The 25270-nt window shown below is 40.2% G+C and overlaps 1 protein-coding gene across 11 annotated transcripts in view; it reads left to right on the top strand.

Annotated features, from left to right (window-relative positions):
* GADL1 (glutamate decarboxylase like 1) overlaps nucleotides 1-25270 on the top strand; it is a 158046-nt gene that overhangs the window by 9088 nt on the left and 123688 nt on the right. For 8 of the 11 annotated variants that reach the window (XR_011527107.1, XR_011527108.1, XR_011527111.1 and 5 more), the window contains one exon: nucleotides 21248-21420. Coding sequence is in view for 7 of the 11 variants with exons in the window: in XM_070575908.1 (XP_070432009.1) it covers nucleotides 21248-21420 (173 nt within the window). In the remaining 4 variants the exon portion in view is untranslated. Of the gene's footprint in view, nucleotides 1-19853; nucleotides 20244-21247; nucleotides 21421-25270 lie in introns of all 11 variants that reach the window. The other 3 variants (XR_011527110.1, XM_070575911.1, XM_070575914.1) reach the window with 1 other exon arrangement.

The following is a 25270-nucleotide window of genomic DNA, read 5'->3' on the forward strand; positions in this document are numbered from 1 at the left end:
TGAGTCCAACAGCAGGGAGGCCCTTTTCTGAGCATTGGTTGACTGCCCAGTACAAGGGAGGCGATAAGAAACAACACTACTTACCTCATGGGGTTTGGTGAGAACATATGTGAATTACCTGGCACATTGAAGATAAGTCTTTCCTATCCTCCTCCCTCAATAAATATTTATCACATTGAATTATATGGATAAATATGCATGGAACTCTGTGGGGAGTATGTTTTAAGATATAGCTTAGTTTAAATAAATCCTCCAAACTAAATAGCAATTGCATTGTAAAATGAGGAAAGGAGATCTTTGACTTCTTTCACTCCTAATAGAGTAATTGAAAAGGGGACAGTGATTTTTAATATTCTTCCTGCTCAGAAGTGAAACAGCACAGATAGAGAATACAATAAAAAGATATAACGTGGGGGATAGATAGATTTTTTCTGTTTGCTGTTTTTGCTATGGATTAAGTTATGGTGGTTGAACTCAACATCTCCTTGAGCCTGTGCAGAGACAAGTCTTATCTCTGGTGGGTTTAGGGAATGGAAGTTGGTACTGCTTCTGTTGCTGCCACTGCCTTAAGAACCATTCCTTCAACAGGCACTGCACACTTGTACATGAAATGAATCACAGAGACCTCCAATGTGGGACCTCACGTGATGCTCATTTTATGAACAATACATCACAAAATTCTCATGTAATGGAATTATCACAGGGCAGGTATTCCTGTGCCCTAGCTGGACTTCAGCCCATGTCCCCAGATGTGGTTTAAATACTTTACTTCTTTACAAGTTCTTTACAACCATACAAGTTGTCTTGTCTGTGACTTCTGTGGTTGGGGCCCTTCAAGCCAGGGTTGTGTCCCAAGTGTTGGTCCTCGGACCCAAGAGGGTACCATAGAATGCATCTTTGCTGTTCCCTTCCTTTTCTGTACTGGTGGTGGAATGGGAAAATTTGGTAGACTAAAAGATGGAAGCATTTGGAGTCGGGTGAGCAAATAGGATATTTAGAGCTGAAGGATGTAGGTGAGTGGGATACCAGTTGTATATTCCACAGCTGACTATGTCACTGCTAATCTCTTTAAAAGCCAAAGACTTAAAATTTGTATTAAATTTTTTTTTTAAGATTTACAATAACATCAAAAATAATAAATATTTAGGAATAACCTAAACAGGAAGGTGAAAGACTTGTACATGGAAAACTTCAAGTACCGCTGAAAGAGATTAAAGGACACACAAATAAATGGAAAAACAACTCACGTTCATGGATTGGAAGACTTAGTGTCTTAGATCCCTATACTACCCAAAGCGAGCTACAGATTCAACACTATCCCTACCAAAGTGCCAAGAGCATTTTCTGAGGAAATAGAAAAATTCATCCTAAAAATCATATGGAACCTTAAGGAACCCCCAAATAGTCAAAACAATTTTGAAAAAGAAGAACAAAGTTGGTGGACTCACAATTCCTGATTTCAAAACATATTACAAAGCTACGGTAATCAAAACAGTGTGGTACTTGCATAAAGACAGACAAACAGATCAATGAAATCACTAAGGAGCCAAGAGATAAGCAATTATGTATATGGCCAGATGATCTTCAACAAGGTGACAAAACACTGAATGAGGGAAGGACAGTCTCTTTAACAAATGGTGTTGAGACAACTGGATATCCACATGCAAAAGAATAAAATTGGACCCTTATCTTATACAATATATGGAAATTAAGTAAAAATAGATTAAAGAGCTAAACTTAAGACCAAAAACTATAAAATTCCTAGAACAAAACATATGGGAAAAGCTTCCTGACATTTGATTTGGCAACAGTTTCTTGGATATGACACAGAAAGTACAGGCAACAAAAGCAAAAATAGACAAATGGGACTACATCCAACTTATAAACTTTTGTGCATGAAAGGACACAATCAACAGAGTGAAAAGGCAACCTATGGAATGGCAGAAAATATCTGTAAACCATATATCTGATAAGGAGTTAATACCCAGAATATATAAATAATTCCTGTAATGCAATGACAAAAAATCAAATCCAATTAGAAATGGGCAAAAGACTTGAAAAGACATTTCTTCAAAGATGATATACAAATAACCAACTAGTATATGAAAGATGCTCAACATCACTAATCATCAGAGAAACGCAAATCAAAACCACAGTGTGAAATATCACCTCACACGTATTAGGATGGCTACTATAAAAAACCAGCAAATAACAAGTGTTGGGGAGCATGCGGAGAAACTGAAACTCTTTATATGATTCTAAAATGCTGCAATTGCTATGGAAAACAATGTAGAGGCCCTTCAAAAAATTAAAAATAGAACTACCATAAAACCCAGTAACCCCACTTCTGGAAAAATATCCAAAAGACTTGAAAACAAGGTCTTGTAGAAGTATTTGCATACCCATGTTCGCAGCAGCACTATTCACAATAGCCAAGAGGGAGAAGCAACCCAAATGTCCATCAATGGATGAATAGTAAAGAAATTGTGGTATATACACACAGTGGAATATTATTCAGCCCTGAAAAAGGAAGGAAATCCTGTCACTTGCTACCACATGATGGTATTATGCTAAGTGAAATAAGCTAGGAATAAAAATACAAATAATTTATAATTCCACTTACATGAGGTGTCTAAGTGGTCAAATTTATAGAAACCAGAAGTAGAATAGTGGTTACCAGGGCCTGGGGAATAGGAGGAGAAGGGGAAGTGTTTAATGGGTATAGCGGTGAAAAAGTTCTGGAGAGCTATTTCACGACAATGTGAATATACTTAACACTAGCGAGCTGTACACTTAAAAATGATTAAGACGGTAAATTTTATATTGTGTAGTTTTTACCATACACACAAAATATCCAATTTAAAAGCAAGCAAGGGGCCAGCCCAGTGGCACAGCAGTTAAGTTAGCATGTTCTGTTTCTTGACGGCCAGAGGTTCACTGGTTTGGATTCCAGGTACGGACATGACACCACTTGGCAAACGCCATGCTGTGGTAGGCATCCCACATATAAAGTAGAGGAAGATGGGCATGGATGTTAGCTCAGGGCCAGTCTTCCTCAGCAAAAAGAGGATGATTGGCTGTAGTTAGCTCAGGGCTAATCTTCCTCAAAAAAAAAAAAGGAAACAAAAAAAAAGACTTTTAAGGATAGAAAAATTTATAAAATAATTTAAAAACTAACTTCCCTCGCTGAACAAGTTTAACTTTCTTTTGTGTATCTTGGCATTGCCATTGTGAGCACTGATCATGTTGTAACATTTCACAAGAGATGGGATGTGTCCAGCTGTTTGTTTATCCCTTCATTGAAGGATGTCAGATTGCCCTTCTTCAGGTCTCATATTTTTCTTTGTACTGTTACTGACTCCTTCATCATGATCTCCCATGAGTGTCACTTATATTTTCTTTCTTCTCTAAAATCCTAGTAGCATCTTTAATCACCATTTGCCACACTTCCTCCAGTTTATTGCTTTTTAACAAGCTTGGTCATCATCTAATCTTCTGTTTTTTAGCCCACAGAAGGTTGGAATTGTACACGATGTAAGGCAGATTCCTCTGAATGAGATGCGAAGAGATCTACCATAAGAAGAATTTATATCTGTTACATTGACATCGTTTTATTATTTATTTACTTATTTTTGCATTCCCCTGTATTTGTAAGTATATTCTGGATATGTGATGTTGCCAGATCAGAAGCTTCCATATAAAGTGTACATAAATGAAAAAGTATTTTTATGTAAACGTATGCATGCGTAATTACAGTTCCTGGTCATGATTTGAAGAAACTGCTAACATTTTATTGCTTGAGAGATATTCACATAAACAGAATTGTCAGGTAAGTTCCACTTGGTGAAGAAAAATTATAGCTTTTTGTTTATTGAAGTGCACTGGGAGTATGATTGATCTTTAATCCTCATGGAGAGGACGATGCCTGCATATTCTCTCCTTACTTGCTGTATTTCCACTGCTCCCGTCAGCAGTGCCGCTAAGAGAGTCCATAGTCCAGTTTACAGCAGGCTGGGCAATGGGGCTTCCCTCTTTTTTATCTTGCACATGATTTTTTAAGAGCTTTATTGAGGTATGATTTACATACCATAAAATTCACCTGTTGGAATGTGCAATTCAATTTTTAGTAAATTTGCAGAGTTGTGCAACCCTTACCACAATCCAATTTTAGAGCATTTCCCTTCACATGATATTTCAAAAAATATTGCTGTGCTTTTCTTCTGCTGTTTCTAAGTACCAGCTCTTCTCTGCAAGCAGCTGTCTGCCTGAGAGAGATTATGGTCTTTGCAGGTAGAATGCAAAGGGAAAGACAATGGCTGTTTAGATTCTGGTGGTCAAAATAGGAGTTTCAAAGCAAAACAATAGTTTTAGAAGCCCAGCTATTGCCTTGAGATGGGGTTTTCTAAATTCTTTGATTTCCCTTTAATACAACATACTAGGCCTGGAAGACAAAATAGTGGAGTTTTGTACAGAGTACAGAGAAGATACTCTTGTGTACCTTTAAAGATTATCCATAAAGCTAGGGTCAAAAAAGTGGTATATTTAATATAGGAAAAGTCAATGAAAAGTCTCCACTTCTGGCATGAGGTGATAATGGGGGCAGAAAAAGATTGAAGCAAGAGAGGCAAGTGCTGAAAGACACATTCTTGGTTTCTCATCACTTGGGATCAAAGCCAAGGGCTGGGGGGCAGGGGGCAGTAGATAGTTTTATATGGTAGTTTTATGGAAACATTGAAGGCAACAACAGAGATTTTACCAGCTTCTCTCTTGGAGGAGGACACCTTGCAACCTCTTCAAAGCGAAAGTGATGGCTCGCTGAAGTTGGACGGAGAGGGAGAGGCTGGATTTAGCTCTCCAAGGGGAGGAGGTGCTGCAAAAAGACCCTCTTGTCCTCAGAGGAAGGTAACTGGATCAAGTACCCTTGAACCTCTGGAGGAGCCCTCTCTGATGAGGATGAAGGCAGAAACCAAGAGATGGACCTGCTCTATCGGAGAACTGACGAAGGCTGCAGCATAATCCCGGGGGGTCTGTACCATCACCAACAACCAATGTGAGGCCGCCTCAGCCAGGGAGCACTCCTAGTGTGATGACCAAGATGAGAGAGAAGAGACCATGAATATGCCTCAGCCATGACAGCCAGGTGGGAAAGGAGTAAAGATGCAGAAAGCGAGATTGCCCGGAGACAAAGGTGCCAATGGACCGAGCACTGATCCAAGGATCCCACCATTCTTTTTCCATCAGGAAATTGAGTCACACATGCTTTCCTCCCATGCACCTAGAAGCCAGCAAGAAGAATATGAGGAGATGGGGAATGGAAATCTGAGAGATCAAGCATTTTTACACAGTAAAACTGAGCATTGCTTCAAGGGACTGTTTAATTTATTATATCTGACCAAATTTTAACCAGACTGGATTAAATAAAGTAAGTTTGGTTACCTCTTCCAGAAATGAGGACTCATGGGGAAGACAAGATTAATTAGAGACAAAAATAAGGATACTATATTTTCTCAGTACATCTGAGTGTCATAAATGTAATGGTGCCACAAATAGCCTTGAAACAAATGAAATAGGCTGCTTCAGCCACTGATGTTGACACCAGCGCTGTCTTTGGGGAGTGCAGTTGCCAAAGATAAATATGCTCAAAGCTGGGTCTCAGGTCTGCTGATAAAGTGTCCCCTGGTAAGTGAGCTTAGTAGATATGTTCTCCATTTTTTAAAGAGGGAAAAGCAATGGGTGTCAAATGTTAATCAGTCATATTGTAATTTGAAGCCGAAGTGTTTCTTCATTCAGTCACGCCCACAAGCTCTCTGTTTAAGCAAAATAATAGAGAGAGGCTTTTGAGATAAAACAGCTTTGCTGTGCCTGAAGTAGGCTCGTGGGCCTAAAGACCACCTGCTCAGCTTCTCCATCATTCCCTCTCCTGAGCCACCACCACGGAGGTTCTGAAACGTGATAGGAATTCACAGTTCTGCAGAGCATTGATGAAGAGCACTCTTAGAAATGCTGCAACGTGACTTATGTTAATCACATGAATAGGAAGTTAATTGAAAAATGGGCTTTAGCCTTAGAATCATTGACTGTTAGAGTGGCAAGTTGCCTTGCAGAGCATCATTTAACTGAGAGCATCGTTTAACCAGAGAGGTTAAAGTACTACTAGCAGCCAGAAAATTACATAGGGCTAGCGTCGGGGCTAGAACTCCCACATCCCAAATTCCAGACTGTTCTTTCTGTGCCTATTGTCAGAGCAGGTAATTAAAAGTACGAAAGCAACCCTACAAAATACTGATTAAATCAGAGTTGGGTTTTATATTTGTTTCCACCGGCATCTAACATGTCTTAGTGCAGCATTAAGAATTTCAGCGTTCAGGAGCTTCTTACTGGGAAATAGTGCAGAGCAATTCTCTAAATTACTCCATGTCAGCAAGCCGTTGGTAAATAGCCAAATCTGTTTTGGTGATTTAGCTGCAGCATCGACAAATTTTAAATTTCCCTACTCCAATTTTTGCCGATTAAATGTATTGCTAAATCTTCCCTTTGAGTTTCTTAGCTGGTAAGACTGTTCTCAATTCAGCACTCTGGACACTGTGTTGTTTGAACTCCTAATACTTTGTATCGACTTACAAAATCAGTAGAGACTTAGTTGGTATTTTATGATATATCTGTTCTCTTAGATGATATGTGGGCCAAAAAATACAGACAAGGAACATGTTTCCTTCATAGGCATTTTCATTGTGGTATATTCTGTTATACCATCAGCTCAGTTTTATTTCAGTACCTAATTTGTTTGAAGCAGTGATAGAGGAGAAAGAAAATCTATGAAAAATTGAATTTCCTAATATTTTTCAGTGGCCTTATTTTTCAAGTTGATGGCACAACAAAAGAGAATTTTTGAAAGTAATTGTGGAACATACGTATGATGACAGTTTTGCCCAGAAGTGTTCAGTACAATATGTCAGCTTAGCAATTAATTGTTCTTTTATTGTTTCATGTGTGTTAGTCCAGTCTCCCCAGTGAGAGAGCCTGAATAGTTTGGTGGAAAGAGAAGAGATGTTGCAATCACTCATAGTTTGAATATCAGCTGTGCTGTTAACCATACTAGCTATCTGACCTCCACAAAGTTAATTAACCTCTCTGATCCTCATTTCCATATTTGTAGAATTGGGTATAATACTTGCCTCATAGGGTGTTATCAAAATTTGTGCAAAAAAAGTAATATAAGTGCCTAGTACAGTGTCTGTCTGGTCCACAGGCATTAAAAAATGGTAACCATTTGTTTCGATTTAGGTGTTCCAGAAGCAGACGCTGAGTCAAAGATTGAGCATAAGTAGTTACTTTGGAAGAGAGAGAGCCAATCGAGAAACTGGCACTTGGAAATCAGCTGGCTTACACATGGAAGGGACATCTGAAGAACTACCCTACCTCATTTTTTAACTATTATTACTTTTGATTATTGAATAACTTTTGTTTTCCTAGCTCCCTATCCTGTAGTGAGCTGAAGCCCCTCATACCAGCTCATGAGAGTAGTAAATATTCAGAAATGTTGTAAGCCAATTTTTAAACTATTAGTGCCTTGAAATTTGATAGGAGTCTTTATACCATAGAAATAGGCAAATGCTATCAATCAGGGTCTTTTTTCTTCAGAAACCAGTTTAAAAGCATACCACTGTCCCCATTCCTTTCCTCCCAGAAGATGGAGAATAGGAGTTACATGCATAGGCTCAGGAATCAGATAGACCTGAGTTCAAATCTGACGTCTGACATCTTTTAGCTAGGTAGCCATAGGAAAGTTATCTAAATTCTCTGACCCTCAGTGCCCTTGTTTGTAAAATATGGATGTATATAACTTGTACAGCCATGGTGAAGATTAAACCCAATAACATATTGTATGTAAGGAGCACTGTGGAATAAGGAATTTATTATAAGAGTTAAACCTTACACAATTGTGAAAGGAGCCAAGAAAGGAAAATTCCATAAGGGGGAATTGGAAATCAGAGAAAAGTCACTAATTAGCCCTCCGGAAGCACTGGCAAGAATGGACAAGTTGGAGCTTGTAGGGGAATCTGGGAATGCAGGCATGTACGGTTACCGAAGTGTGACTATGAAAAGAGCTGGAGAAAGAAAGCTGTTTTTCTGTGTAGCTGCCATCTCTGGGGATCAAGGACCGAGCATCCAGATGAAAAGAGAGTGGGGTCAAGCCACAATGTGCTGGCATGTCTGCAACTACTCATCACTGTATCTGACCTCAAAGACTGTCAGAAAGGCAAGGCCACTGCTTTACTTGTTCCAGAGTGTAGAGTCAAGAGCCACAGAAAATAATGGGTTAGGAAACCACTCCAGAGGACAGAGTCAGACACCATTCAAAATGTGCAACTCGTGCCTGGCTAGATTTCAGAACTGCTTTGGACCAGTGACTGCCCTGTGCTGCCTATTCCTTCCTGGAAGTGTCTATGGCAGTTACCCTGTCCTTCTCGCTATTGTATGTTTTGTTTGTTGTTTGAGGTTTTTGATAACTTGTGTTTTAGTTTATGGGTCCCTGGACCAAGAGCGGCTGCAACTGAGCAGTCTTATCTATTTGTATTCCTGATACAAGTCATGAGATCCTGGACTTCAAGTCTGTTTATACAATAGGATAAGATTTTGGGAGTCCTGGAATGGGAATGAACAAGTTGTGTGCATGGAAGGATATGAATAATTTGTGGTCAGAGGGTAGACTCTGATAGATTGCAAAGTGGCTTCAAATTCCTTCCTTTCTAGTGCACATACCACTTTGCAATGTGACATTGCCTTCTGTCATCAAGAGATGAGCTTTTTCTCTGTATCTTTGAATCTGATTGTCCTTGTGACTTGCTTTGACCAACAGAGTATGACAGAAGTGATGTTGTATGCCATCCAATCTGAGGCCTCAAGAGGTTTTGCAGCTTTTGCCTTCACTGTGTTAGACCCTGCAGTCATCTTGTGAGGAAGATAACTCTAAGCTCTTTGATAATGAAAGCCCACGTGGAGAGAGAGGTCCAGCTACCTCAACCTTCCCAGCTGAGCTCAATTCCCAGCCAATGCACAAGTGGATGCAGTTGTGTGAGCCCAGGCACGACCAGCAGCACCAACCACGTGACCCAGCCACAGCATCAAAAGAAATAATACATCATTGTTGTTATAAACTATGAAGTTTCGGGGTCATTTGTTACACAATTATAGATAACTAATATGCCCTCCCAATAAATTATTTTTCTGCTTAACTCAACCAGAATGAGTTTTAGTTGTTTGTATCTACACAGAGTTTTTGTGGGGGATAAATGTGCTATTGTTTATAAAGGACTTACCAAAAACCTGGTACATAGTAAATGCTAAATAAATGCTATTATTATGTGAAATAGATTCTAGATGCTTATACAAGGTGAAGTTTGGACAGCCCTTAGAGGATCTGAGGGACCTGTAAAAGGGGGTACAAATGCATTAAACCATCTGAGTGCCACTAAATCTGAGTTCCCTCACATTCAAAATGAAGATATTTGCTAAATTATCTGAAAGTGCTTGTCAAGCTCTAAGATCCCATGATTCTACACAAAACTGGCCAAGAAACAACCTTGGCATATATTCTAGATGGATCCAAACCCCTGCCTCAGTGGGTGTCAGCTGTGGAATAACACATGCCAAGGTCTTCACGCTCTGTTGTGTGCTGCTCTGTGAGTACTTCATTTATCAGCATCAGGGTAGTCATGAGATGTGTGGGCATCCCCCAGAGCACCTGCATTTGCCACGTCAGGGGCACCATCTAGAATGTAGTTGATGTGACTGTGTTGGCTCCCAAGTGAAAAATTTTAGAGTATTTTCTCTGATTTCCTATGGAGGCAAGGCTGATTCTGCGTAGCATAAAGGATGAGGAGGATGCTGGTGGCAGCCTCGCCCTCTTCTCTACTTCACGGAGCAATTCATCTCTGACTCCAAATTTGCGTATCCCATTCAGCAATGCATTTGCCCTGCAAGTGACAGAGTCCTCCCTCCTTAGAAGACAATTTAGACCATCTATTTTTACTTAAAGATGCTTCTTGGAGAGGTCTTACTGCCATTCCGAGCAGCTTCTCAGTATATTTTTTCCAATCACATTTAATAAACTCCATGGAGCAATTTTGGTTGGTATAGTTTTCTGCATTTGTGGGTGGCCACACGTGAATGTCACAGCATGCGTGCTGAGGTGCCAACTAGCTGAGAGTAATTGCCCTCTGCTCACTTAGAAGATGATCTGTCAGAGGCCGAGGCCAGGAGGCAGAACCTTGGGCACAGATGAGCCTCATGGCAGAGTTAATCAGCAGATCATGCAAATGAGGCACCCATTTATAGCATTTATTTAAATTGTCATTTAAATTGCTGGTTAAATGGAATACATTTAAAATCCTGAAGTCAACACTTGGGCAAATTGGTTTTAAAACTATATATTAAATTGGAGCACATTGCAATTTAGTACATAGTTCCAAGATAATTGCTTATTGCTTTAGGAGTACAAAGTGTGTGTCCAAATACTTGAGTATGGTTGATGAGACACAAGAAGCAATATTTTCTTGTTTTCCTTTTTTTGGAAACAGGTAGAATGTGGTAATTATCAATATAATGTGTGAACTCAGGCTGTGTGGCTTTGAATTTTGGCTTTATCACTTACTAGCTGTGTGATTTGGGCAATTCTCTTCATCTCTCTGGCCTCAGTTTCCCTGCCTATAGAATGGAGTCAATAAAGATCTCTCCATCACAGGGTTATTAGGATGATTAAATGAAATAATCCATATAAGGTGCCTAGCTCAGTACCTGATCCATTGCAAATATCCAATAAATGTTCACTTTTGTTATTATTTTGTAAGTGTACTTATATTTTGTTTCCTTTATGACATACTACTACTAGAAAAGATAGTCACACAGGTGGATTGCATTATATTTCCTTTTGGCAGTATTGTTCTAGACTCTTTTTGCTGAAATAGTACCCTACCCATTGACCTCAAGCATCCAGACTTATACTTAAGTGGAATATTTTTAAAAAGAGAGAAAAACCACCATGTTTATTTTCTGGTGGTAACTGGGTGATCTCCAAGTTTTAGCAAACAATAAAAATAGATGAGAAACTCTGAGGGTCCAGAAAGTATACTTAGTAAGTTGTGTCTAGTTGGTTTTAACTTTCCTTAGTTGGAAATGGCTACAGAAGCCAAGTTATTCAGAGTATTAGTTATGGTTCTCTAGTTTCACAGAACACAGAATGACTCTTACTCTCTAAAAGGGAGAATTTATTGGAAGGATCTTGGAGAACTCACAGAATTGGAGAGAAAACTAAATAACTATGCCTTGGAAAAGACAGGAGCCAAGGAAGCTCTGGAGATCTGGAATACTTGGGAGTTGGAGATGCCATAGAAGGGGGTAAACTTAACTGATGGCACTGCCAGGCCTGGGGAGAAGGGTGCTTCCAGTGGGATGCTGGTTGGTCCAAAAATGCCCTAAGAAAAAAAGCAAACTAAAACCAGTCATTCTTCCTACTCAGCCTTACATCTCAGAAAACACAGAAGTCACCGATAAAGTCATGAGTCAAATCTGATGTTTCACAATATATGTAGACAAGAAGCAAGATGAAGAATCAGAGAGGACAAGGAGCCAAGATGGCAGAGGGGGAAAATGCCAGCAGGAACTGTGATTACTAGAGTGGCAGTGGCTAATGACGGAGAGGGCCTACACAGGGAGTACGGCTCCAGGGGAGCATAGCGCGCCTTGGTGCAGTAGCTCCTGCTGAGCCAAATGGAAGCACATCATCTACAGCCAAATTCTCCAGCCTGGGGCTGAAGGATGGGGCTGAAGTTTACCATATGGGCATGCCAAATCCAGTTTTCTCACAGAGCCTGACTGCATTCAAGTCTTTACAAAGTTGTTCCCATCAAAGATCTCATAAGGTTTAGAGGTGGGATGGTGTGTGGGAGTGGTTTCAAGAGCTGTCTATCAATATGACAAGCCAAGACATACAGTAGCAGCACATATAGCTTGCCAAGTAATGTTTACTGGAGCAATAGGAGTAGATGTCTCTGGAAAACCTACTTTCCTGACAATATCAGAAAGTTACCCAATTCCTCGCCTGGTGCCCAGTGAAAGGAAAGCATTTTTGAAATTAAAGATAAATAAACAGGGTTTACAGTACACCATGCATTTACTGGCCACTGCTAGGGCACTAACAGCTATTTTTTTGACTGTTTGAGAGACTCCCTTCTGAAGAGCTTGTCCTCTTAGAGAATGGATGGTATTTATGGACCCAGCTCTTGTTAAACAGAGTGCCTTGGTGTTTAAGCTGAATCTGAATCATTTGAATAGCATCCCAGATGTTAATACAGGAGGATCTCATGAAATAAAACTCTGCATGATGGGAACATGTCACCTCCCAGAAATGTTATATGTTCATCCATGACTTGAAAGAGAGCATCTGATGCATGGATACACAAAATTATTTTTTCCTATCCTATTATGTCACCTTTCATCCAAAGATCATTTTGGAATATAGGCTTTCTGGAGGATAGAAAAACTATCCTATCCATGAACAGCTGTCGGGCTCATGAGAAGGACATGTGATTCCTGGCTCCAAGTTTGCATAACACTATTGTAGGGGAGCGGTTTAAATACACACAAATCTAGCATCCTGTCATTTATCTAGTTCGTGTCCTCCCTCCCCCTGGCCTGGGTTATTGTTATCATAGCTCCCCACCTCCAATTCTTAACTTCTCATCTGAACTGTACACCAATAGCTGCTTCATCCCTCTAAAGCACTCTTCTTACCCCATCGGAAGTTCTCAATGACTTCCTGTTGCCTACCAAGTGACATCCAAATTCTTTAGTCTCTATTCAAGTTCCTGCAAGATCAATCTCCATGCCACCTTCTCAACAGTCACTTTTCCCATTTACAGACCTTGCCCTTTGGACAAACAGAAGTTCTCGAGGTTTCCTGGACACAGACAGACACATATATTTTTCTGCCTAGTTCATGATTCTTTTTTGTTATGAATGTCCTCTCCATGACCTTTGTTTCTCCCCCATCATAACCAATTCCTATTAATCAGTCAAAAGTCTCCATTTTCTACCCCCGCTCCACCACACACTTACCCAACTTGCCCTTTTCCATTGGTCCCCTGCATAGTCCCAGTATAGTATAGTCCTAGTACATTTCCCTGGTGGCTAAGACCCAAAACCCAAGAGCCGCCTTAGATTCTTTTGCATTCTTGACCCCCCTCATCCAACTGATCAGCAAGTCCTCTTGTCTTTACCACCAAAATCTCTCCCATATTGCAACACTTTGCTACACCTCCACTGCCACCTTCCAGATCAAAGCCACCATTATCTATTGTCTGGACTTCTAGTAGCCTCCTAAGCAATCTTCCTGTTTCCACACTGCTCACTGAGCGTCTATCCTCTACGTGGTATCAGAATAATCTTTGATAAATGTAAACCAGATCATGTTAAACCCTTAGGTGGCTTCCTTTGCTTTTAGAACAAAATATCTCACCTGATCTGCTTCCCGTCTTTCCAAAGAGCTCACTTTATTCCTTCCTTCCCCTTGTCCTCACACTTGGGCCACACTGATCTCTTTCTATTTCTTTAAGAGGCAAATTTATCAATTATTTGCATTTTCTGTTCCTTCTTCCTGGGCTTTTCTCTTTCCACATCTTTTTACATCTGGCTCCTTGTCCTTGATCACGTCTCAATTCAAATGTCTCTTCTCCCCCTGACCAGATCTAAAATACCTCCTTGTTCTTATTCTATCAAATCATTCAGGTAATTTCCTTTACAGCATTTATTAGAGTCTGCAACCATTTCAATTATTTACCTGTTTGCTCTTTTATTGACAATGGCTCCTGTCCACCCCAGGTAGATGTAAATTTGTGTCTTCTTGTTCATTGTTCAGTCTCTTTTGCCTTACACAGCGTTCTGAAGATAGCAGGCACTAAATAAATATTTGTGGAATGGCTGACTGAAGGGCCATCCTAAATACTGCCTAATCCAGGAGGACTTTCTGCTTTTCCCCTTCAGAGGCTCTTCTCTGGAATTTCAGTGTGTGTTTTGTCTGACCTCAAGCATCACACTTTATACCTTCTGGGTGGGATTCCAGATGTTCACAAACATGTCTAATTTTCCTTATTGGATTTTGAGGTCACCATCTGTAGATCTGATTCATCTTTGAGTTCCCCGCAGTCCCTACCCCAATGTCTTGCACATAGTAGGTATTCAATAATATTTCATGAAGGTGTAAAAAAAATATCCACTCACTGTGGATTTCAACTGAGGGGAGTTTAATCCCAAAATGAGACTAAACAAGCAATTTAAATTTGTTCCTTTTTCCCTATGTTTTGCCTGTGGGTACTCATCTCCAGCTGACTGAAGTTGTGAGCATCCTTTGCCATTTACTCCTTTGACGTCTTATTTGTGGGTTGCACTGTGGAAATTGTTCAATCTCTAAGTGAGCGCTGTGATTCTGCCCACTCACAGACCTAGATTCAGAAATGAAATCCCTGCCTTTGTTGTCTTTACCCAAATCTTCAGAGCTTCTGTGGTCACTGCCTTGTATTTCTGTTATTTCTTACTAGCTGCTTATTTCCTGTAGTTTTCTTCCTTGTACATTCTCCAAAGTTACCCTCTCATTGGCATGTTGGTTCTAAGACAACAAAAATGGCTTTAAACAGGTGTGACATTTGAAGGAGATGCAAACAATTTATGAGTCTGGCAGTATCTGGTACATCACCTAAATTAGGCATCCACTCTTATGAGCTTAGAATAGACACCTGAATTAGAAAACTCCAGAACAGAGGGATGTCTCTTCAACATATTTTTTCAGCTCTATTTTCCTTTGCCCTGGCTCCCTACATACTCTCTTTCTAGACTTTGAACAACTGGATAACAGAGACCCTGTGTTTTTTGTTTCTATATTTCCAGGCACCACGCTGAGTACTTGGCATATAGTAGACCCTTATCAATTTATTAATTAATGCTATCCTCTTTGCCCAGGCTTTGCTTCTCATGCTTATCTTGGACTGGTCTACTGGGCTCTCCAGGTCCTGGCCCTCAGAGATCCCTTAGTCCCTAACATCTTCAGCACAAGTTTTTTGAAGAGTTCCACAGCCTCCCAACAAGATGCCTGGATTCATTTTTGATCTATTGTTCTGTCTTTCTATTCTTTGGAAGCAGGCATTATTTTCATATTGCTATTTGCTCTTAACAATTAAAGAGTCTTGGATGATAAACTTGGCTCTTACAGGCAGACTCTCTGACAAAGACCTAAGGCTGTTAATTCTAACCTCTCCCTGAGCCAACAGTGTAATGTGGGTGCCAAAAGAGAGTTCCTATAGACTCAGTCACATTAAGAGTTACCACTTACTGTGTTCTTTCCTCTGTTCCTGGCACTTTGCTCAGCAGCTTGCATGCATTGCCACATTCAACCCTCCCAATGACTCAGTGCGGTAGGCATGGCTATTTTCCCCATTTGCCGGATAAGAAATCCAGATCACATGGAAGTTAAGTAACATGGGTAACAAGGTCACAGCAGCGCAGCTAGAATTTGGGCCAGGATTTGCCTGGTTTCAAAGCTTAAGCTTTGGAATCAACTAGGGTGCTAATGGAAGCCGTATTAATGGAATTATGGTGACTTCAGCATGGGAACTATGAATTCACTATATTTAAAACCTGGAGTTTTGTGCTATGCTTCATTTTCTAAGATAGAAATTCAGTGACCCAGACTAATGACCATGGGCTATCAGAAATCATTGAAGAAACTGGAACGGTTTTAACTGGCAAAAAAAAAAAAAAAAGAAATTTAGATGAGAGTTGAGAGAAGTCTTCACATATTTGTACTGTAGTTTTGTGGAAGAGAAATTAGACTTGCTTTGTCTAACTATTTATTGTAAAAGCCTGTTGAAATGATACACGTGCATATTTGGAGGTACTGTAAGGAGAAGATTTGTGACCATTCCAGCTGTCTTTACATGGCACTGATACTTTAAGAAGTGATAAAGTTTAAAAATTATTATTGTTATTTATTACTGCAGATATTCAAAGAGAAGACAAGTCTCCTAATTCAGAAACCTGATACCTCCCTGATACCTCAACTTCTCCTATAATTCTAAGCCTTAACCCCAGATGTCTATGTTGTTTATATTCAACATATGTTATTGTTGTTCTTCTCATGGCACTTGACATCTATTTTCTTCTATTGTAGTTATTCAATTCCTTGAGGCTCTCAATTACTGGTGATAGGAACTGAGTCCAATTCATCTTGCCACCATTATTAACTCCCTAACATTGCCTTGCAAAGTGTAGACGCCCAGAAAGCAGAATCTTGTTGCTTCTTCATAGAACTTCATGTGTTATTTACCCCAGTTTCACTACTTACTAGCTCTGTGACCTTGGGCAAGCCAATTAAACCCTTAGTTTCCTCAACTATAAAACTGAGCAACCAAGTGGAGTTTTTGTGACAATTAAATTTGTTAAATCTGTAAACCTTTTAGAACAGAGCCTGGCCCATAGTAAGTACTATGTACATGTCTTGTACGGTCGTAAATTTTCAGCATTTATCTCCCCAATGAGACTTTGAGATTCTCAAGGAGATGATCCAATTCATGTCTTTAGCTTCTAGCCTATTGTGTGGCACATGGTAGGAGATAGATTCATGTTTGTTGAAATGAACGCATAATTATTAAAGAATGAGAGAAAGGCCGGACACCTGAAGCTGTTAGGTTTTGGAAAGACCTTAGCGGTCACCCAGAATAATGATTGCTAAACCCACCTGCATATTAGTATATTTCAGTACTATTAGTGTAAATTAGAGTGCTTGGAAAAATTTGAGATTCTAGGCCCGAGTCTGGAACAAAATCTTTTGCATAACAACTCAGGAATCTGAATCTTAGTCTTCCCAGGAGTTTTCTGGCAGCTAGTTGAACAATTTCCTCAGATTGTCTCCTATTTTATAGATGAGGAAACTGAGGCACAGATAGGTTGTATTATACCAGAATCCAGAGCTTAAGAGTGACCAGGTGAGACTAGAACTCAACTCTCTTGGATGTCTAGGCCACTGGGTTGTGGAGGGGATTTTTGGGTTGTATGAAAGGGATAGAGAATATGATTTCCGAGATAACTATACAGTTGGTCAGTTGGTCCTCAGAGAGTTGTCGATTGCCTGCTAAACTATTTTCTGGGATGTCCAGAAAAATGAAACATAGATCCTTTCCCTGTAGGAGTTTATAATCTGGTGCAAGAAATAAAACCTCTACACAGATAACCACAGTGCAAGGTGGAAAGTGACAAGGTGCAAGGTCTGGACAGCCGTTCCCCAGCACGGACTAAACTGCTTACTGCCATCTTGTGTTCTAAACATTGTGGCAGGAAATTCTACTTTCCTCACAGGGACAATCCCCTGCCATTGTGGCCCCCTCTTCTCACCCTTCCACGGGGGACAACTCACCAGCCACTTGGTCTAGAGTTCATTACCCTAGTCATTTGAACACTCTGAGGAGACCCCCCCCACCCCCCACCCCGCCGCTTTCTACTGCATAGCTGACTGTCACATGCAAATTTCACTTTGCTCTTAGGCATTTATGTGTCTAACAAACATTATTGATTGTCTACTACTAGTAGCTAACATTTATTGAGTTTGCTAATACTGATAACATTTATTGAGTGCCCACTATGTACCAGGCACTGTTTTAAGTCTTTATCTGTATTAATTCATTTAATCCCATGTCAAAGGAAGAGGCCACCTCTCCATATCTGAAACAATATTTGAAGCTGAATTTATTGTTTATTAAGCAAAGGAGAGCTGTACCTCTCTTTGAACAAAACAAAAATTGTGCTTATATAGAGTTTGGGAAGGTGTTGAGTTGAGGAGCTGGTGGAAATGCAGAAATCAGTGTTTAGTGGTTGACTGACTTTCATATTTGAAAGTGTGGTTCCTGGAGTGAGACTTGTTGATGGACTGACTCTCAGAAGTCAAATGATCACAAAAAAGGAGAAGAGAGAGCATAGAAAGAGAGTGGCTGCAGTAAAAAGAATGGAGAGAAGAGGCTGGCCTGGTGGGGTAGTGTTTAACTTCACATGCTCCACTCTGATGGCCTGGGGTTTGCAGGTTAGGATCCCAGGTGCAGACCTACACACCACTCATCAAGCCATGCTGTTGCAGCATCCCACATACAAAATAGAGGAAGATTGGCATGGATGTTAGCTCAGGGCCAATCTTCCTCACCAAAAAAAGAAAAAAAAAAGAATGGAGAGGAGAGGAAAGTGAGAGCTTCTCATCTACTGTTTCCTTTAAAAATCCAGAAGCAACAAACTCAGTTTTGCCTAGTTGACTCTGTTCCCCAGGTTCTTCTTTCAGTCCCTACTCTCTCTTCTCTAGCCCATGAATTGTGTTCTATATCTGCCCCATGTCTAACTACAGGTATTTCCTGCTAGGTTAGATCCAGTAACTTGCAATGGCATCTCAGAGGAGGGGGACATTATCACTGGCTGGTTGAAGGAATTAAAGAAATCTTCTTTTATTTGATAGCCAACAAAGATCTATTGAACTCCTATGCACTGCCAGGCATTTTCTGGATGCTGCAGAAACAAAAGTGAAACCAACAGACACAAGCTCATGCTCTCAGAGAGCTTTACATCTATTGGAGAGACAGATATTTAAACAAATAAATGAATACATACATATTGTATGTCACATAGTGGTCACTGCTCTTGAGTCAAATAAAGTAGAGAAAGTAGGGAGGGGAGAGAAGTGGTTGCGGTTTTAAATAGAGTCATCAAGGAAGGCCTCACTGAGAAGATGATATTTAAGGAAAGAGTGAAAGAATAGTGAAGAAGCCAAAGTGGGTGGAACTTGGTGAGCTTGGAGGGCAGTCATAAGAGATCAGGTTTGAGGTCCAAGAAATAATGAGGAAGGGGCTCGTTTAGGGCCTTAGGGATCATTATAAGGACTTTGACTTTTAGTGCAATGAGATGAAGAGTCATTAAATGGTGTGAGTAGAGGAGTCATCATGTGATCCAACTTATCTTTTCAAAGGAACATAGCAACTACTATGTTGAGAACAGTCCATATGGCATGCAGGGCAAGGTTGGAAACCAGGGGGTTAGTTGGAAGGCTACCACATTAATCTATGCATTTGCTGGTGGTTTGGACTAAGAATTTGCTGGTAATGGGGGAGCGGATGATGAAAAGCAGTCAGATTCTGCATACATTTTTCATGGAAGAGTCCTCCAATTGAAAGGCTTCATTAGTAACAACTATAAACTCCAGCAGTTAGATCGGAAGTCCTGAATATGCATTCCCAGAAGATCACAACTTGACCTACTGTACAATCTCCAGAGGGTCTTCTCCAATCTGGGCAAATTCAGGGGGAGGAAGAGGCACATTATGGCATCTGGCAATAGAAATAAAACACATTAGGAAAAGAGGCATAATCTATACCAAATTCTTTATAGTTTTTTAAAATGATATTTTCTCCTAGATAATTGTATGAATTATGAGAATTTCTTTAATTGATGGCTGTGAAGACAGAGAGGATTTTAATTTCAAGTTCACTGCTATTCTGGTTGCAAGTGGGTGTTTGACATTTGTGTGTGTGTGTATGAGTGTGCGCGTGTGTGTGTGTCTGTGTGTGAGAAAGAGAAGGAGGGAGAGAGAGAGAGAGAGAAAGAGACTTTGAGAGGGCTCCAGGGTGGCCGCTATTCCCTGGACAATAAAAACCTGAAACCCTATTAATGAGGTTAAAAAAACTTAACTTTTTCTGTGTGCTTAATAATAGTATTGCCTACTGACATAACCAGGGTTCCCTGAATAATTGCCCTCTTTTCCGATTTATTTTTAGGACGTAAAAAATTTGGGGAGGAAGGTGCCTTTAGATATAAGAGCATTTCCGTCTAAAAGCTCACTTCCAGGGCTTCAACATTTGGCCCTAAACCATGTTAAATACATCCTTTCAAGTGAAAGTGAAGGATGGAACTAAAATTCATCGTTGGAGCTCGGGATGGTTTACCCTTCAGTATGAGGATAAAAGATTGGTCCTTTGCTGCAGATTCCATCTTTCCCAAATTGGGGAATCTTCCTGTGACATATTTATCTGCCTCCGTGGACACCATTTGAGTTTGCCAGTAATAGAATTAAAGGATATATAAAACCACAGAATTTTTCCAAAACATTTAACTTTGAGAAGACGGACTCTAAGGCGTAGTAAATGTTAATACTATTAGAGCCCTCAGTAAGTATAAAAGTCTTTGAAATACATATAGACCACCAGCATATTTAAGGTAGACCTACAAAGTAGAAGTAACTCACTGTGCTGGGTGTGGTGCTGAAAAATACTTTTTAAAATTGTTTCTGTTAATTTCTATAACTCAATGAACATGAGGAAAGAGATACTGATAAGAAAAAGAGAGTACAGTCGAATCAAAGCTTATGGCAGATATTGGTTGAATATCTGAATTTAGTTGCCGGAATTATTTTTGTGGAGGGCTATTTTGGGTCAGCAGTAACCTTTATTCTCAGATACAGATTTCCTTGTTGACTTTTAACCTTTCGTCGCTGACCGGCAGTTGTATAGTCCTGAAAATGTTCCGTTCTATCCTTCTGCCTGTGCCTAAACTGCAAGTTTGAAAAGTTTAAAGGTATTATAAATGGGTGTGCACAAATTATCGTGCTGCTCACGCGGTGTTTATCCTCCTTTCAGTAGGAAATTGCTGAGCACATTTAAGGAAGGGCTCCCAGCGACAAGGCAGTGTCTGTGATATCAAGGGTCATTTAAACATAGGCTTATAATGTAAAATTAAGAGAAGTGACATGTCGATGTTGTTTTTCTTCTTTAGAAATGACTTATTAAAAGGAAATATATGGCAATCCTTAGCAAATTACAAGAGAGTGTGTGTGCATGAAATAGACGTGGGTTTGTGTTTTCAAAGATCTTTTTGTTCATTTGTTTGAAAGGTGTCTGCAAGAGTGGGCAAAATGGGTTGAATTTACATTTCTTGAGTTCTTCCACACTCCCTGATGCTAAACAAGATGCTATAGGAATGGGGAATAGAACTTTCTTTCCTTAACTCTGTCATGCCAGTGGGCACCATAAGAAAATGTCAACTTCAGTGCCTCAGATTTATTAAAAGATAGTATGCCACTTGAAGTTGGGACGGTGACCCATTTTCTCCTTGTGTTTTGTTGTGTGATCTAATTAGATTATCTTTCAAACACAGTTTGTTTGTGTGCTTCCAGGAGGTATTGATCAGCAAGAGATGGTTTCAAGTAAGAAGAGCGCTGTTCTCGTGGATGGGGTCATACTGAATGGTCCCACAACAGATGCAAAAGCAGGAGAAAAATTTGTTGAAGAGGCCTGTAGGCTAATAATGGAAGAGGTGGTTTTGAAGGCTACAGATGTCAATGAGAAGGTAAAAATAAAAGCCTATAAGAAATCCCAGGAATGGGAAAGATAGGTTTTTTCCAAATCTGGATGGCCAGATGTAGAGGAAACGGGAAACACATACTTTAATTTCCCCCATACATTTGCTTCAAGGGGATGCCCAGATACCAGGGTTTGTGACCCCCAACCCTCACCCAGTATCTGCTTTCCTGGAAGGATTGACTCCCTAACTTTGCCAGCCATCCTTTGTTAGGGGACTGGCTGAGACTCCAGAACTTAACCAGGCTGTGAAACTCAGGAATGAAGCTTTCTGCCCTGGATAATCATATAGATTATAAATAACCTGATGCTCTGATTTATACACTCTCCAAAATACTCTTTACTCCCCATTTTTTTTGTGCATATTCTTTATGTTTCTAGTAAAAACTAAGCAGAAGGTATAAAAGAGTGCGAAAAGTTTTCACATTTATCTGATGGCCCTTACTGGGAGCCTGTCTGGGCTTCGGCTAGAAATCTTGGGTTGTTAAGTCTGACTTCTGACTGGTACCAATTTATTGGTTCTAGCTTTCAAATTCAGGCTCAAATTCAGATTCAAAATGATATTGGAGCTACTATTAATAACATCTACTTTTATGAGTACTTACAATATGCCAGGTGATGTTCTAAGGACTACTTCACATGTAATTGTGTGTTTAATCCTTAAAAACCCCTAAGAGGCAGATACTACTTACTAACTCCATTTTAGAGATGAGGGGAAAAAATGAGGCTCAAAGAGGTCAGGTACCTCTTTGCCCAGGATCACGTGCTAGTAAGGATCAGAGCTGACACTGAAATTCAGGCTGGCTTCAGAGTTTGTGCTTTGAACTACTCCTTTATATGTTTCTTAAAATCCCTAAATTACTCTTTATCATATCGATCACCTTTCATATTGGAATTGGATTATGAACAAATGGATATATAGGAGAGGTTTTTATTTCAATTCTACTTGTCAGAAATAAATGTCGTTAAAAACTTTTTGGAATGTGAAGTGGTATTTATTCTGAATTGTTGATCACATGCCTTTGGGAAAACTAATAGAAAAATAGGTTGAAATGACCCAGGAACTTAGAATAGTTATGTTCAAGGCAAAATCACTGATGGTATTCCCTTATAATATATTTATAATTACATATTTTCTGGTCTTACCTGTACTTGTGACATATTTTGGACTTATTTTACTTTAGAGCACACTGCTTCTCTGCTAAGAATTTTCTTAATTGGCCTTTATTCAATCATTAAATATTAACTGAGTGTTAGCTACGGGTAAGGCATTATATTCGTCTCTGGGGAATAGAAAGAAAAAATAAGATAAAGGTTCAGCTTTGATCTGAATTTATAGTCAAATTGGAAGGATAAGTTTTTATTGGAAAAGAGAACAGAGGATTCCAGTAAGAATATGATAAATGCCCTGTGACTGGGGCTGACTTTGGGAATTTCACAGAGGAGTGGACACTTTGAGCTTTGGTGCGGAATGTGACGGTTAAGTAACATTTTGATGGGCAGAGAGAAGTCGGCCCATGCATTTTTGAAGAAAGCAGGAAGGTAAATAATGGAAAGAGAGTTGCAAAAGGCCAAGATGTATTTACCATAGCAAAGGGAATTTTTGTCTAGAAAGAAGAGTTCATATAGGGAACCAAGGGGAGAGAAGATGAGAAGGGGAAGCTCAAGATCTTAAGTTATCAATTAAGGAAGCACAAGTGGATTGCGATATAGTAGATGTGCCGGCTATCCATGTGAAGCTGGACTGAAAGCTACTTTGGGGTTGAGGGAGGGAGGTGAAATTCTTATGCCACTGACTTTGCCTACTTTGCCAGAGAACCAACAGGGCATCATTAAAAGGCGACCTGAGGATCCATCTCTACACTTAGTGAGATGATTACTTCTAGTGCCCTCTCTGGTAGATGTTCTTTCTCAGCCACTTTTTAAAAGAATTGAGTTATAATTTACATTCAGTAAAATTTACTCCTTTTGGTGTGCAGCTCTGTCAGTTTGAAAGGTTGTGTAACCATCACCACAATTAAGGTATAGAATGGTGCCATCATCCCCCAAATTTCCCCATGTTGCTTTATTGTCAACACCTCCCCTCACCTCTAGCCACTGGCAGCCACTCATCTGTTTTCTGTCCCTGAAGTTTTTGCCTTTTCCAGAATGTCAGGTAGATGGGACCATACCACAAGTAGCCTTTTGAGTCTTGCATTTGAGATTCATCCATGTTGTTGCACATGTCTGTAGTCATTCCTTTTGATTGTCCCGGTCACTTTTGATTTACCTCTGCCTGTGATAGTTCTAACATCAGAGTTTAATTTCATATCTCTTGGACATTGGTACTTCCCCCTGCTTCCCTCACCCTCCCACCTCCTAGTCATTTCATTTCCTGGCTATCCTTGTCTCTCTCTTTCCCTCCACAGCCAAACTTTTTTAAGATTGTCTACACTCCCTCCTTCTCTCTATTTCCTCACCTCCTACATCCCCACTTCATGGCAATCTGGCCTCCACTCCCACCTCTTTAAGTCAAACTGCTCTTGCCAAGAAAACCTCCTTGTTGATAAATCCCATGAGCACTTCTCAGTCTTTATCTGATTTGGCTTCTCAGCAGGACTTGACAATGATGACCATCTTCTCCTTCTTAAGACTTTCTTTTTTCTTTGTTTTAGTAGCATATACTCTCCCAGGATTTTCTCTGCTTCTCTAGCTTGTCCTCCACCTCACAAGTGAGCTCCTCTCCCTTTGCCCGTTCCTTAAGTGTTGGTGTTGCCCAGGTGAGATCGGCGCCTTTCCTCATAGCTGTAGGTTCTCTCTGAGCTGTGTCATCCATGTCATATGATCATAGTATATGCCTGGAACTCTGTTCTTGATCTTTCGCAAGAGCTTCAGACTAACTGCTACACCCCTTTTAGATGTTCTGACAGGCCTTAAACTGAATATGTTCAAAACTTATCATCCCCATCTCACCCACAACCAGATTCTTCTTCTCGTCACCACCATCAACCCATGCATGCAAGCTAGAGACCTCAGAATTATCCTTGACTCATCCCTCTCCCTCATCCTTACTGTGTAACTTATTTCCAAGTTCTATTGATTCTGCAATTTAAATATCTTTAGAAATACTTCATTCCTATAGCATCTGCCCTCATCCAGACTACCACTTTCTCTTGCCTGGTTTATTAGAATAACCTCTCCTTTCCAATTTTAGCTGGAATCTCCATATAGCAACTAAAGCTATTGTCCAAAAGACAAGTATGATCATATCATCCCCCTGTCCAAAACATTTCAATGTCTTCATTAAAACCAAGTTCGTACCCTGCAACATGCCACGTAAAGTCTGTCATGATCTGAGTCTTGTGTATCTCTTCATTCACTCATTCATCGCATCTTTATTGAGAACCACTTATACGACAACCTCTGTGTTAGTTACCTTGGACCAGTGAGCAAACAGACGAACATCTATGCTCTCAAGGAGATTATGTGAGACCTCATAAATGAATTACATGGTATGGAAAAAGGAAGAGTAGAAAAAGTCAGGGGGAATTAATAGAGATGGGGCAAGGTGCAGCTTGTGATTTCAAATAGGGACCCAGGATTGCTGTCATTAAGAAAGTGACATCTGAGCAGAGTTTTGAAAGAAGTGAGGGAGTTAGCTGTGAGGCTATTTGGGGGAGGAGCGTTCCAGGAAGAGGGCGAAGACCATGCAAAGACCCTAAGGTGGGAGCATGCCTGGTGCCTTTAAGGAATAGCCAGGAGGCCGGGGCAGCAGGCAGAGTCAGCCAGGAGGAAAGCCGTGCTAGGTGAGACAAGAGAGGAAACACTGCCAGAGGCAGCAGATTATACAGGATTGTTTC

This window comes from Equus przewalskii, chromosome 15 (assembly GCF_037783145.1).
Source record: "Equus przewalskii isolate Varuska chromosome 15, EquPr2, whole genome shotgun sequence".
NCBI classification, from domain to species: Eukaryota; Metazoa; Chordata; class Mammalia; order Perissodactyla; family Equidae; genus Equus; species Equus przewalskii.